This window comes from Ambystoma mexicanum, chromosome 4q (assembly GCF_040938575.1).
Source record: "Ambystoma mexicanum isolate Mex_15411 chromosome 4q, UKY_AmexF1_1, whole genome shotgun sequence".
Classification (NCBI taxonomy): Eukaryota; Metazoa; Chordata; class Amphibia; order Caudata; family Ambystomatidae; genus Ambystoma; species Ambystoma mexicanum.
In genome coordinates, this window is record NC_090928.1 from 330,986,906 (window position 1) to 331,002,857 (window position 15,952).

Consider the following 15,952-nt stretch of genomic DNA (forward strand, 5'->3'; position numbering starts at 1 on the left):
GCCTCTTCAATGCTATAAACGACAGACATGGAGCTGCTTCTAATAACCTCTTTATTTCTCCTCTACAGTCTCACTGCCCAGCCCCTTCATGTCACGTGTACCATCACATATGACTATGGGGTCCCAGACGTAAAGAGGGGACAGGCACTGCAGTGTGTTGTGTATCATATGCCTGTACTGAACAATAACGGCAGGCCAAAGCAAGGCAGGTGCAGTACTGCAGTTCCTGGAGGTGCATATGGATTATGGTGATGCAGGTGGCCAGGGATGTCATTTCACCAGAATGCCAGGGTAGCGGACGTGACATCACACGACCCTTGATCTCACGACCCTTGATCTCTGTTAACATCACAGGAAGTGATGTCATTTGACCCCACCCCAAAGTTACATCACGGGAAGCGATGGAACATGACCTTTCACCCCACGACAAAAAAGGAAGTGGCATCACATAGCATTGTTTGTGAGTACACTAGCAAAAAAATGGTTAGGATATCACTGTAAAGTGACATACATTTCATACAAGAATGGATCCCCATATGCATCGTTAATATCAGTGCGTATAGGCCCATATTACCAAATCACTGTGAATGCAAGCACACTTCCAAGGCCAAACGATAGTGGTGTGTTATTATATAGCACTTATGCTTAAGCGCTTCATATATAACAAATATACATCCAATATCACCCAACCTGTGTTAGTACTTATTTATCAACCTCAGCAGGATGAAAGGCTGATTTGACCTTGCTGGGAGTCGAACCTGAAACCTGCAGATCACACACACATTGCAGCCTGCACTCAACTCACTGAGCTATCTTAATGGCTATAGCTTCCGTCAGAGGCGTTGCTAGGGGGGGATGAGGGGGCTATAGCCCCGGGTCTTTTGGTTGTAGCCCCGGATAGAAGCTCAGGGACTACAACCAAAAGGCTATAGCTAGCCCTGAATCCTTCCAGTCCCAAAATTAGCTTAGCCCCTGATCTTTTCCAGAACTAGCAACATCCCTGGCTTCCGTGACAACAGACCCATACGCCAGTCTCTGTTACCTGCCATTCACACCGCATTCGGCTCGAGTAAGAATCGGGAGGTCTGAGGTGCGACTGAACTCTAGATAAGCGCTTCCGAAATTCTGAATCTGGTAACAGTCAATTCTGCACTCGCCATTGTGCACAAGACCAACTCTTGTAAAAGCTCAGTTGAGCACGCGCACCGTGACCCAAGGGATACAGCCCACGTTGTCATGGATGCGCGCACTCTGTAATACAACTTCCGAACACCACACACCGAGATTTCTTGCACGTTAGACTCTGCTGGGCTGTCATCATTCCTGCGCCATGTGGATTCTCTACAGCAGAACTGTATCACGAAACCAACATCTGCCGTTTTCGGCTACACTACGTTCCAATCTGGATGCTTATTCCTCTCACTCTACCCTATGAGTCCGTATTGGCCATTGAAGAAGGGGGAAATTCATCGAAATGCATCGCCTCTAAAAACGGACTTCCTCCCTATTATTTCTGTACGTGTGCACTAATGCTGGATTGTTGGTTTATTTGTAAATCCACTTTTCTTTGACTTGAAACTATAGCTTTTTTTCATAAAACTCTTCTGTTTGTGACCAAATGACTTTATGTACTAAATGTACAGAATATTCAATTAATTGATCGAATTTTGCAAAAAATCCTCTAGTAATTGGCTTTTGTCCAACAACTGATAGTGTGCAGGGGACGGGAGGGTTCCCAGGCTGAATCTTCACCAATGCTCTTGTTTTCTGTGGGGATTTTGTGCCATGATCCCAGTTCCTCCCCCGCACCTAAAAAACATTAAAAAAATAAAGACTTATTTAAACTGACACTTTGATTATCCATCAACTACGGGTGTGCACCAGTGTCTCAATCGGTTGTATACGAATTGTTCGTATTACAACTGTTCGAATGACAATTGACCTTTTCACAATTGACCGAATTGTGAAGGTCAATTGTAACATATATGTGGGGGGAAACCCCCCGCAACCCCCCACCCAACCCAAACCCGCCCAAAACCCCATATATACATATATATATATATATATATATATATATATATATATATATATATATATATATATATATTACCAAATCAATTGTGAAAAGGTCAATTGTGACCCTTGAAATTCGGTCAATTGTTCATTCGAACAATTGCAAACGAACACTTTGGGTAATACCTCTCAATCCATATAGATATCAGAGAGCCAGCCACTCCAGAAACTAAGAGCCACATGCTGGAGCCAATGAGGCTCAATGTAAAAAACAAAAGATTTTTTAAAACTTTTTTTAGGGGCAGCCAGGGGGGCCACAGTGGTAGCAAGGGAGAGCTCAGGGGTCGCACTTGCGACCCCTGGGGACCCCTAAATGACGTCCATGCAGGTAGCCCTCCAGCAGTCAAAGGGAGCTCTGCCGCTTTAATCCATCCAGTATGTCAATGCTCCCTAGCTGAAAGTGAGACTTTTCGCCCTGAAGTAGGTGCAGTACCGAAGAGAGGAGTTCAATATCTATGGGTTTATGCCAACTCTTGTTTTGCCCAGCTCAGTTCATTGCTGGTTGATACCATCTTGCAAGCACAATTGGACAAGGACATTCTTTCTTTGCAATGCTCTGCTTGCCTCTGAAAACAGAGCTGCAACTACTACAGCACAGAATGCTGCAGTGACAAGCCTTTTGGACTGACTGCACAAAAATACCCAGACTCGTTCTTAGTGGAAAAGGTTGCTTTAATGTGACAGGCCGTGGCTTACAAAAACACGCTAACCTGGCTCTCTGGCCTTACAGACTAACAGATCAATTAACAATCGCCAAAAACAACAAAATAAATAAACAATTCAAATTCATCACTTCCGGTCCCTTGCTCCCTCCCCTTCCCTCAATTCCTCTCAACCTTCATTCCCGCTTTCTCCCATCTTCTCCCCGAGGCCACGCCCCTCCTTCTTCAATACCTCTTCCTCCTCTTTGTACCCCCGGGGTAGCCTGTTTGTGCAAACAGCGCTACCCATCCTCCTTACCGCAATAATAATCCTTCAACTTCAACCAACCATCATTTAACCAACTGTGTCCCTGGCTACCGCTCCACCATCCCCAATCTCCCCAATGTCTGAAGATCCCCAAACTTACCACCAATCTCCTCTTCAATGAAAGCCAAACTGACCTGCCACACCAGCAACAAGAAACACCACAGTACAAATATTCCTACCTCCCTCCTGCCGTGACCTGTCACCAAAAAAGAAACCTGATTGCTCACCTCAATTTAACCTGCACACACCTAGAAGGGAAACAGTACCTTCCTGACCTTCACGGGCAACTGTATATATCACCTAGGGTGACAATCTATCCCACGCCTGACTCACTGGTCACGTGCAGCACCAAAACCTCCCGGGGCCCCCGTTTTGGCTGACTGCACAAAAATACCCAGATTCGTCGTTAGTGGAAAAAGTTGCTTTAATGAGACACGCTGTGGCTTACAAAAACACACTAACCTGGCTCCCTGGCCTTACAGCTTCAAGCAACCATCATTTAACCAACTGTGTCCCCGGCACTGGAAAATCCTCATCAGAGGTGTTCTTTCTGCCCCACCCAGGGGAGTTGCTAGGTCTGGAAAAGACCCGGGGATACTCTGATGTCAGAACTGTTGGGACTGGGTGCTAGCTAGTCTTTTGGCTGTAGCTCCTGAGATTCTATCCGGGGCTACAACCAAAAGACCAGGGGCTATAACCCCCTTAGCCCGCCCCTAGCCACGCCCCTGACCCCATCCCATCTTAACCTTCCTCTTAAACCTTTGTTTACTTATTCCTTCTCCTCCCTTCCCTGTCTCTCTTTTATTTATCTGTTTATTTATTTTTAAAATATTCCCCACAAAAACCTTGCTCCTGGACATAAAATCCCAAACTGAGAGAACCGTTCTTCATCCTCTTCTTTTGTAATTCGCCCTACTTCCTTTCCTCCGACAATACCCCTTCTCGTTGCTCGCCATGCCAACATCACTTTTCTCTTGGGAGAAACCCTATACCCAACTGCACTAAAACCTTTATACCCATACCTTACCAGACACCCTGCATACATTGACCGGTCCCTTTTAATCGTCTTCAGAACACCACTTCCTGCTGCATCTGTGAAAGAAAAGACTAATTAAGCACCACACGTAACTGAACTCAATCCACCTACTGCACTCTGCTACCCTCCATCATACCTAACCTGCTACTGTGAACCTCATATTACCTTTCACCCCCAATAATTCCTTGCACTTCATACACAGTTCTCCGCCTCCTGCTCCCTATATCCCCTTTCTGGCAAAACCCTCACCCCCATACCTTTTCCTGTGCTGCTCATACTCACACCCAACCCCTTACCACTTCCTGGTGTCCCGTTCTCCCACCTGCCCAGATACCAAAACCTGTTCTTATTCTTTAAGTGTCTGCCCCATATTCTGTTTCCTAACAGGGCACCACTGTCCCTTCCACTAGCTGCCAAATAACTTCCTTTCCCTCCTTGTTTATTGAGTTTATTCATTCATTCTTCATTATATTCATAACCAATTCCAATTCTTTGCCCCAAACCTCCTGCAGTTAAACCATCGTAAATCTGCACCAGCACCCTTATTATGCATCACCCCTTATGGACCCTACAACCCCAAACTTTGTCCATCCCACCTCTCCCGCTCTAACTTGCTACACCCCCCATTTTACCAACGCCCTTTCTTCTACTTTCAAACCCTGCAACCCATTCTCTACCACGCCAACACCTTCTCAGAGCCGTAACAGGTCCTTGTCAACACCTAGGCCCCTTAGATCATCTTTCTTATTTCCCCCATATTGTGTATCTTTTATAATGTTTTATAATTATTTATTTACTTGTTTCTTTATTATTCTTTTTCTTTTGACAAACACCCTCTTGCCCTTATACCCCATGCCTATCTACTCCCTGCACTCCGACACTACCTGCCCACCAGCCCACTGCTGCCACTCACTATTCGTTCTGAAAACCTGAAACTCCTCTAATGCTCCCCTTGTTATTATTTCTCTTTAGTTATTTTCTTTCCCTACCCACTGAGAGCCCTAACCTGTGTGGTCTAAATGCATTAACCCCTTAAGCGCCAAGGATGAGTATGCTCGTCCTTTTTTGCATAGACTTGCATAATAGCCTGGCACTTTTAAGTATTCTTGTGGACATCGCCCCGGTCTCCTCTATCCATTTTATGCTCTCATATCAAGTACTGCACTACTAATGCCGCAACTAACCCTTTTCTTTCCCATATTCATCACTTTATCCGCAAACTTTCTGCTCTCCTCTGTCAATCAACTTGACACCTTGTAACCCTAAACCAAAACCCAACGTCATTTTGAATGGGGCCAGCATATTGAACAGCATCTCATGGCTATCCATCCAATGTGCCATTGTATGGGTACTCCTCTGTACCCACAACAACCATACCCAATTGCTCCCTTCTCCTTACCCTGCACCTTTACTTATTTCTCCCCAACTGCACCGGGGGCCATACCTGCTCCCTCCCTCCATGCAGTTTAATCCCCCCACTCAGTAACTCCACCCTCTCCTAATTTTATCAATGCACCCCTGTGTCCACCCTTGTCAATACTTGCTCCCTTGCTCTCTGCTATGCACCTCACATGCTGTCCCCCACTTTCCCGGCTGCCATACACGCATCTTCTGTCCATGTCATTTAACTCCACTGCACACTGCCCTCTGTGACACCACATCCCTTCCTCTGGGCCACTGCGCACCCATATTCACTCTTGCAGATGTTCCATCTCAGTGATGTTTCTACCACTGCACCAGGGGCCGTCCGTGCACCACCGCCATGCAGTTCCATCTCAGCACCATTCCACCCCACTTCACCAGAGGCAAACCACGCACCCCCATCCATGCCGTTGAAACCACACACCCTGCTACATCATGTAGCATCACTGCCCACTTTATCGCCTTGACTTTGTGTGCCGCTCTTCCTCCGCTACTTCACCCGAGCGCACATCTTCGCGCTTTGAAACACTTGTGTATGGGCACGTTATAAATAAAAAATGTTCCTTTATTTTGTAAATCCTCAATTCCTTTCCCTTCTTTTTTCCTTTTACCTTTCCTCCTATTATTTATTTATTTTTTAAAACCTTCCGCTCCATCCCCGTGTCAAAAAAGTATAGCTCCACACCGTTACAATGTTCATCTCCTCCCATTCCCTACACCTTCACCTTCTCCAAACTTCCCCCTTTAACAAGACATTCTCTCCAACCTTGATCATCTTAGTTCCCCCATTAGTCTAAAAACTGTTTTGTTGACCTTTATTCACCCATCTTAACTGTCACCAAACTCACTTGACACCCCCACCCCTTCCCCTTAAGCCCACAACTAAATGAGGTATGATAAATTATTACTGCGTTGCCATTCCCGCAACCCCACCAACTTCTTAATCCGATAATGTTCCCATCATCCCTATTCCTTCATATATGAAACCCTTTCCACCTGGTCACCTCTACCTCTCCTGTGGCAACCCTCCCCCTGAAAATTGCTCACTCCCAACTTCCTCCTGTCCCCCCCCAACCCCCGCAGACCTGTCACGGATGAGGCAACCAATAATTGGGCAGTAAAAAGGCACCGCCCTACCTGCATTTCGACTGGCTCCTAAACCACGAAGCCCAGAGGGGCCATACAACCACCACATCCCACCCAGCACCTTGCTCTGTGCCTGGTCTTATCCCTCATGACAGAGTAGGCCAACCCCCATTTCCTTTTAACCACTATGCTCTTCTCTCACTTAACCAATGACCCCTTACCCTTCCTTCAAAACCCTATCTGCACTTTAAAATAGAAACCAAAATGATCTCCCCCTTTCCTCCATCTCGAGCCCCCCCACCTCCTTCCCCTCCCCCCGCTCAGTCACTACCAATTTCTGATGGTCGTACTCTTTGCGAGGCAGAGAGTGGGGGGTAGAGCTGTTTCCTCTGAAGTTGCCTCCCTCTGGGATGACCTTCCTGCCCCTCAAACTTGCAGTGGCACCTTGAGCTCGGAAGCGGTCCATACGTAAACATGTCCGTGACTGCAGGCTTGCACAGTTATACGTCACTAGTGCTTTGATTGCTGTTACAGTGTTTGCTACATTTGTTTATTAATCAGTCTCCGTGGCTCAGTCAGTAAATGCATAAGGCACTTGCCAAAAAGGCTGCCAGTTCGAGGCTACCCTGCGGTGCCCGACGAAGATGATAATGGAAAAGTCGGGAATTAAGCTGATTATTATTTAAAATGTCAGGTTAATGTCACCCTCCTATTTCCCAAAACCAGGACATGGGTTTTAAAATAAAAAAAAAAAAAACGATCGGGACAGAGAGCCTTATTCCAGAACGGTGCTGGCAAAACCGGGCCATCTCTCAACCTAATTATGAAGCCTTTTGAGGGTTTACGAGGGTGATGATTGCAGATGGTTCTAATTACCCGAAACCAAAGACTTCACATTGTGAAAGGAGGGGAAATGCAGGAGTGCAAATGCTGTCTTCACGCCTCAATGTTGTTTTCTTTCAGACGTCAATGAATGCACGGAGCTGAACAACCGGATGTCCCTGTGCAAAAACGCCAAGTGCATCAACACAGAGGGCTCCTACAGGTGCGTGTGCCTGCCCGGATACACGCCCTCAGACCAGCCCAACTACTGCACACCACTCAAGGCTAACAAGGAGGACAGTGAACTGGAGTAGAGACCCCCCTCCCGCCCAAAATGAGCCCGTATACTCTGCACTGTATAGAGACAAGGAAAACGCGTGTTTCATCCCTGAGGAAGAGGCAGCGTCACCTGAAACTTGGATGTATTGAAAACAAAATATGTATTTTTTAAAGAGGAATGTAATGGTTGAGGCCGAGTACATCAGCCTCACTGATGCGACAGACCAAATGGACAATGTATGGATAAAACCACCCTGAGTGCCTAATCTGCTCACATTTTAAAATCAGTGGAAAACAGGCAAAGCAGTGCTGTGTGTTTTAGTGTTTTTGTTTTTTTTCCAACTATCGCTTGACTTGTTTGACATTTAATAGCGGTGAACATATTTTGTATGAATTTTGCCTTTCTTAATTAATGGCGGTGCACATTGGCAACTTTCTTTCCACAACTTTTTTCGATTGTTGCAGAATTCATGAAAAAACATATTTTTAGGACCATAAAAAAATGAACTGCCACAAAAGGTTTTCTACTCTTTGTCTGGAACATTGGTTTTTAAACACTTGTCCGCCCTGTGGAGCAGGCGCTGTTTTTTTGTTTTTATTTAGATAAAAAGCATTTTTGATACATTGTGGTAGGGGAAAACAAACCTTTCTGCCTTCTTTGTTTTCTGTCTGGTCTTCGACTGCACTTTGAGTCCTTTGAACCTGCCAAGTTTCAAAGCTGCTAGCAGACAAGTATCATTTCCTTTTTTTGTACATTAAAACTAGAGACACAGATGACATTTCTGTATTGTAATGTGTAAATTGAAAAAACATATTGTGTACTATGCCTTAACATATTAAAGCTGTATATTAAACCTCAATAAAATAAATCACTTTTTTAGGAAAAGAAATTCATTTTGGTTGGGTGAGTTTTCTTTCCTGTAACATGCAGCTACATTCATTAGTTCTTTTAAGGAGAGCGTAAGCTCTTTGGCAGAGCAAATGCTGCTTCCCTAGGAACCAGGTAATGGTGTGTTATGTTACTCAGTGTGTATACATAGCCAATCAACAGTGCAGTTGCCTTGTCGAATTAACGGTGGAAAGCATTGTTCCAGGCTTTCGACTTGTCTTATAATATGTTTATTGGGCCCTGGACCATTTACTGTGGTGATGCAAGCTATTTGATTGTTGGTTTATTTTGTCTCCCGTGCCCAAAGAGTACAGTCTGTGGTTCTATGTGATATAATCTCTGGAAATAACATTGAGGGCGACTCGATATTTTTTTTTAACGCACTAAAGACCCTTCCTAACATATTTTAGGATGGGTGCACTTATATAAATAAACTGCAGTCCGAGAATAATTTGGGGAACGTATTGGATGGTGCCTTCAAAAAAATATCGAGTCACCGTCGATGTTATTTCCAGCGATTACATCACTGGATACCCAGTCTGCAACTGACCAGCTGGTGGGTTGCTGTTGGGCGGAGGGCAGCGGTGGGCCACTTCCTTCACTACATTTAGATCCATGTTTCCGATATCAGTGAGTTAGCCGGGCTTTGCATTACTGCTATTGCTTTTTGATTCAAGTGCCTGTTTCCGCGTAATTAGAAGCGATGCTATGGAAAATGGTTTCAATACGTGGAAAATAAATAAATAAATAGAAGTTGAGACAAACAATGACAGCTGGCAAGGACTCACCCTCATAATATTATGAAACTGGATCAATTACCTCCGTAACCCAGGTCAGATCATATAATTGTGGCAGAGCTGGTCACCAAAGTTTTGCCAAATTGGTTCATAAGTGACATACTGGAAAGTACTCGGCCAAGATGGGCAGGCGAGAAGCATGCCTGTTACACCAGAGGCACTGACGGGGGGCGATCGGGGCCAATACAGTAAAGCCAGCCCAGGACTGAAGCCTACCTGGATTAAAGGTGTGGACAGAGGGGTGCGTACAGAACGGGACAGCTCTGTCAATTCCCAAGAGTCTGTAGTCCAGGTGTAGCACCTAAAACTACAAAGTGGGTGGGGAGGTGAGGCATAAACCCAATGTATCAGTGGACATACAATTCCTAAGCTCAGAAGGTCACACTCTACAGAAAGCCTGTGGGTCTAGAGCTCGGTTTAACTGGAGTGATACATTATGGCAATGGTTAGCCTTTTTTTCTCTATGGCTTGTTACTCCAGAGTATTCCACAGGTCAGGTCCATCGATAGGTCAAGTTCAGCTTTAGGACTATTGACACAGATTCCTCTGGGATATGAGGCCTCACTGGCCAGCACATTGCAGCAGGATTAAAGCAGAGTGGCCGGAACAATAAGGGGCAATTGAGCTCCAATACACCTGCACAGGATGCCAGCAGCGAGAAGGTCCATTCTAAACCTCTCGGTAACAAAGTATAACCAGGGAGAAATGGGGAGCCGTACTGGCTACATGCTGGCAGAGCAGTCAAACTCTGTAAATAGGAATATGTGTCCCTGAAGAAGATGGGTAAGTGGTGCGTGGTGGCCGAGCACGTGCTAGACCACTCTACACTTTGCTCCACTATCTGTCCTTTCCTGGCTTATTTCCTATCTCCCTCTTTCCTGGGCTGCTGTTTCTACTCTTCCTTTTACCAATGCGTTGGCGTTCCCAGGTTTCTGACCTTGACCCCACTCCTGTTGCCCACTGGCGCTACCGCTATCACCTTTCTTATTTCCTCATTCTGACTTTTCTGTCATTTATACCCTGGAAACTCACCAAAATGTGTTTTTCCCCTTCTTTCTCTGATGCTGTTCACTCCAAGATCTCTAACTTCCTTTTCACCCTTCCACCATGGATAACCTCCCACCTTCTCCATCTGAATTCAGACCAAACTGAAATACTCCTACTCCCTGATTAATATCCCCCATGCCTGACCCAGCTTCTATCTATTCTCCATATAAGTCTCTCCTTACAGCCTCCCCCCTCAGTCCTGCCATTAACGTCAATGCTTCTCCCCCCTTCTGCCTTCACATTTCCCTTCCCGCCCACACTTGTCGCTATGCAAAATTCAATGCCCTGATGTCTCGACTATTGTTCTACTCGCCTGGTCAAATGCACCACCCTTTTCTACATCCTCTCCAATCAATTGGACATTTGAATAAGAGCCAGGCAGCAGACTTAAAAATCAACAAAATTCAGCGATTGGTGGAAGTGACATCAGTCACCCTATATCCTCACAGAAATAAAGCCACATTATCTTTGAGCCTGATGAAATCACAGTAAGCAATGTCACAGATGTTATACCACATCATACAATATAATAAAAGGCCAGGTGTATGCTTGTCTGATGCAGTCATGCGCTGTAGAGATTGCCCGCTTTGCCTGTTGTCACTGCTAGAGGGAGCTGTTGCCTTAGTTTAGTGGTCCTACTGCGTGAATGAAAACCTGCTGTATTTTCTTTATCCCACTGATAGCGTTCTACGACAATGGAAATATTAGACTAATAAAATATATAAATTTAAAAAAAACAAAGAGAATTTCATTTGATTAAGCACTATTTCTCTAACAAAACAAAACAAATATTTTTTGTTTTTACCATACAGAGGGCTTTCTGTACATACAAGTATTTTCAGCATATCACTCCTCCACAATGCCGCCTAAGAGATTTTTGACACATGAAATGCAGCAAATGTTAGACGACGAAGAAATGAGGCTCAACGTATACATCTGACAAATATGACTGAGCAACAAAGGGCAAGTCAACGTGAAAATAATACTGCAAGGCAACAAAAAAAAATAAATAAATAAAAAAGGGCCAATGTGACAGTTCGGGAAACAGCTCTCCAACGGGACATGCAACGTTCACATTCAGCAGCCCATAGAATAAATATGCAGATGCAGAAAGAGCCCTTGAAAGGGAAAACTATTGTGGGCGCAACAAAAATTGTCGCGCCAACTTCACCGATCAAGAAAAGGGCGCTGAATGGAAATATTACAAAAACAATGATGGGAAACCTCCATCCAACACAACTTTGGCCTGTGTACACAGACTTTTGGACTAGTCTCATATACGCTGATGATTGACAATATAACAGTCACTTCAGCAGACAAAATACTATTTTAGTTAATAGACATATTTGACTTTGGGTGCTGCATGTTTGGGCTCAGGGTAGGCATAAACCCAGCAAAACCAACGGAGACAAGAAGCACTGCCTTTATATGCCAGAACAGCAGAGTATGGCCATCCTATGGTTTTTTAAGTCCCTCATCCTACGAATAGTCGGCATATACCAAAATAAAGCCCCACATTCCTAAGTGCTGCTATAATACTCTCATTGTAGTCTCCTATATGAGGGCTCTAGCATCTCATGCCTGTTATAACCTCACAAGCCATGTATAGCAAACAAACTCAAAACAGCCCGGGATAAAAAATCGAAAGCGAGCTATGCAATAGTTCAAATAATAATGTCCGGCTGCAAGATGTCCATAAACAGCTAACAGGACAACCAAACTTTACTTTCAAGCATGTAACTACTCCGGAAATAGAATCCATTCTAGCCTCAATGCACCATACTTATTGTAGGGAAAATATAATTCCAGTGAAACTTATCCTGGACAACGGTAAAAAATGTGCTCTTTCTTCTCCAGGTTGGCAAATTCTTCCTTTGATCACTCCTCAGTCCCGGATAAAATTAAGGTGGTCACCATCACCCCTCTGGTGAATAAAGTAGGCCTAAATCCTAAGCAGAAATTGTTTTTCAAAACAAGCAATCAGGGTTAAGATCGGATCATAGAATGGAGACGGCTCTCCTCGATCTACAAACCAACATGTTAGAGCTGACGGATCAATTAAAAGATTTACTTTTGGTCTTTCTCAACCTGTCTGTAGCCTTTGATTTGTTGGATCATGACCACCTGGCTGACATACCATCTAGCACTGGGAATTGTGCTCCCCAGGCGATAAATTGGATTCAATCCTTTCTAGCCGGAGACAATCATCGGTCTGTTGGGAAGGTGCTTCATCTCGGTCGGCATCCATCCCATCCTGAGTTCCACAGGGAGCATGTCTTTCTCCAACACTTTTCAATCTATATATTAGACCTCTTTGTAGCCTGCTGGAATCATTTGGTGTCACATTTTCCAACTATGCAGACAACTATGCAGACGATACCCAACTGATCCTAGAAATCAGCAGGGATTACGACACTGACACTAGGAACCTGACTTCAATCTACGGGGCGATAGAGCAATGGATGAATGATAACTGGCTCTGCCTCAATGGAACAAAAAATGAACTGTTATTGATTGGCAGCCCAGGGGCGCGAGCCAGGCTTGGGAAAGAATATCAACAATTTCTCATCAAAGACAGTCTCATAACTGTAGCGGAAATGGTGAAAACTCTGGGGGTGTTTTTTTAAAGCCTCTATCAGCACTGAAACGCAAACTAGTTACCTAGTAAAAAACTGTAACTATTACCTGAAACTTCTCAGGAATATTAAACCCTTCATTTGGAAAGTGAACTGTGCCTCGATTGGTCAAGCCATTATTCTATCACAACTCGACTATTGCAATTCTGTGTATATTGGGGCCAGAACAAAATGTATACATCATTTGCAAATTCCCCAAAATGATGCAGTCCGAAATTATCAAGGGTACTCCTAGGCAAGAACATATATCATCAGGGAGGGAATCCCTGCACTGACTGCCTATTCCAGCCTGTATCCACTTTAAAACTGCCCCTTTAGTGCACAAATGCTTATATGGAAAAGCACCAATATACCTAAAGGCCCGTATGTTCCTTTACAGCCGCAACCGTGCCCTCAGCTCGGCTAACTGGAACAATTAGATCTCTTAGGGTTAAAAGGCAGGAGAACTTGGTAGGGCCTTCCCTACGAGGGCTGCCCATGTGTGGAACTCACTCATAAACACTCTTCGTTTGGAAAAAAACGTGGACATTTCGTGCCAAATTAAAAACCCTGCTTTTCAAATAAGCCAATTGTAGCCAAACTCAACAAATGCAGCTGTCTATCCTTTCTATGTACGTCCTGTCTTTAATTTGGTGTCTTGCGTGTGCATGTTGGTGCCCTGATGCCTGAGGGTTTTCGTCACGGTATTAGCAAATAAATAAATAAATAGTCGTAAAATGTAATGTAGAGTCTTGCATGTTCAGTTGATGTGCTTATGTGCCCAATGTGAGTGCAAATGCCAAGGAAAAGCCCTCCTCTGCCTGGTAATGCATCGTATGCATTCTATACTGACCATACACAATGTATAGCAGACAAGTCCAGCTGATGCCATCCTATGCCAAATGCCCCAAAAATACCAGCTCCAGTAGTGCCATAATATAAGTGTTAATGTCTCATATTCATGTTCTAGTCATGTCCTGCCCCCTATTTCATCACCCCAAATACCTCTGTTGGCCTGCCCACTGCCTGAACGGACCTTGACACGTGTCTATATAGCCAGTTCCAGTTTCCAATACTGCGTCTGGCCCCCGCACTGCTCTGACACAGACGATGGTAATGGCTGCTTTCTCAGATCGAAGGAGCAGGGATTCCTCTCCTCCCTCTGTCAGCCGGAACTCCTCCCACTGCATGACCGCCTGCTGATCTGGTGCATGGGGCAAGATGAGTTACCGCCCCATGTCCTCAGTTAATCCCTCATTAGCCATTAAGGAAGCTGCTGAGTGATTTGGGGAAGAACAGCAGGTGGGGACTGTTGAAGAGCCAAATCTACAAACCCTGTCCATGTCTTTCTCTGTCCCTCACTCTCTTGGTTGGCTCTCTTTTCCTGCATTTCTCCAGGCGTGTTTTCTTTGCTCCAACATAAGATCTATTTGTGGCTTCTCTCCACCCTACCTATACTCCCTAATTGCTGCAGGGGTACCCGTTCACTCCCTTCCTTCCTTCCTTCTCACAAGTCTATGGTGCAGCTGCTTGTCCTGCACCTGCTTCTCGCTTTGGCCCATCTTTCTTTTAGCACCTCTGACCTGGACTTGGCTCTGCCTGCACTTTCTCCACCGTGAGTTTCTTTCGCCCACTCCTCCAACCCCCCACTTCTGAACTCCCGGTTAGGCTCCTCTTTGACTATTGATTGCAAAGTTCCTCCATCTGTTGCACCCTTATTGATTTTTGTATTAATTTATGCAGAGTGCTCTGTGAAAGTGCTATGGAACTGCAATGAAATATATAACATGCAAACAAAGTTGTTGCAGTTGTGGTGTCAGTGCTAAACCGGATATATTTTGGGATAGTAGAGATGAGTCACGTCTTACAGCGCGCACCAAATAACAATAATTAAACTGGTTACACTTTCATAAACGTGCTCTTGATTCCTTAATCACTCATTTGATTGAAAAAGGAAGCATATATGATTCAACGTTTCCAGAAATATATATATTTTTAATTACTATGATTTAGTCGCAATTTCCAACTTTTCATAAAAACAGCAAACATTTCATAAAATGTACATATAAAGAGAAAAAAAACAAAAGCTCCTAATGGGAGCTATACATTTTACAACAACAAAACATTATAAGATATTAAAACAAAATGAAAACAAAGTTAAGCACAAATGACTTAAAATTGATAAAATGTAGCAACCAAAGCACCGGGGAAGCACGTCTCTCCACAACAAAGGCCAGGCTTCACAATACAAGCAAAGCCTCATAATGAAAGGGACTTTTGGCACACGGATGCCAGGATATTTAAAATAATATAATTAAAGCTTATAACAGTTGGTGAGAGGCCCTGAGGTGAACAAGGTTCTTTTGGCATATGTTACTCAAAATTCGACACATGCTGCCTGGAATGTACGCATAAAAGAGTGCTATTCAGCTCCTTCCCAATAATATCACAAAGGGAACTGTCAATCCTGATGTGTGGCTGCCTGGATTGCAATTGGGTGATGCAGCTAAGGCGCGCTGATGAACTTCTAACATGGACACCTAAAAAAAAGATCATTGTTGCTTATAGTCACATCGAACTCTGCAGAGAAAAGCTGTTTTACTGCAATGGAAGCATATTATTGTGCTCTAAGCAGCTATTTAAGGGAAATGTCTTTAAATACGTGGCATCCTTCACTTTTCTACAAGTAGCATCTTTTAAGTGACTTTTTCAATATTAACTTAACTGGAGGCAGAAGCTTAGTACACGCCCAGTGTTACATACCCTGCCTCAGTATGGCTTCAAAGAAGGGGCACATAAGGATATGCCCGTCAACATCAACAAGTATCCCAAAAGACAAAAAAGTGACTCTCCACACCTAAGGATGATATGCACGATCCGGTTATGCAAGCTATTTTGACTGAAATTAAATCCCTTA

The 15,952-nt window shown here is 44.3% G+C and overlaps 1 protein-coding gene across 4 annotated transcripts in view; it reads left to right on the forward strand.

The window, feature by feature from the left end:
* Nucleotides 1-8,577, forward strand: part of LTBP1 (latent transforming growth factor beta binding protein 1) — a 1,019,134-nt gene extending 1,010,557 nt beyond the window's left edge. For all 4 annotated transcript variants that reach the window (XM_069607908.1, XM_069607910.1, XM_069607907.1 and 1 more), the window contains one exon: nt 7,550-8,577. In XM_069607908.1, coding sequence (XP_069464009.1) covers nt 7,550-7,722 — 173 coding nt within the window. In that variant the 3' untranslated portion in view covers nt 7,723-8,577. The remainder of the gene's footprint in view (nt 1-7,549) is intronic.
* The last annotated feature ends 7,375 nt before the right edge of the window (nt 8,578-15,952 follow it).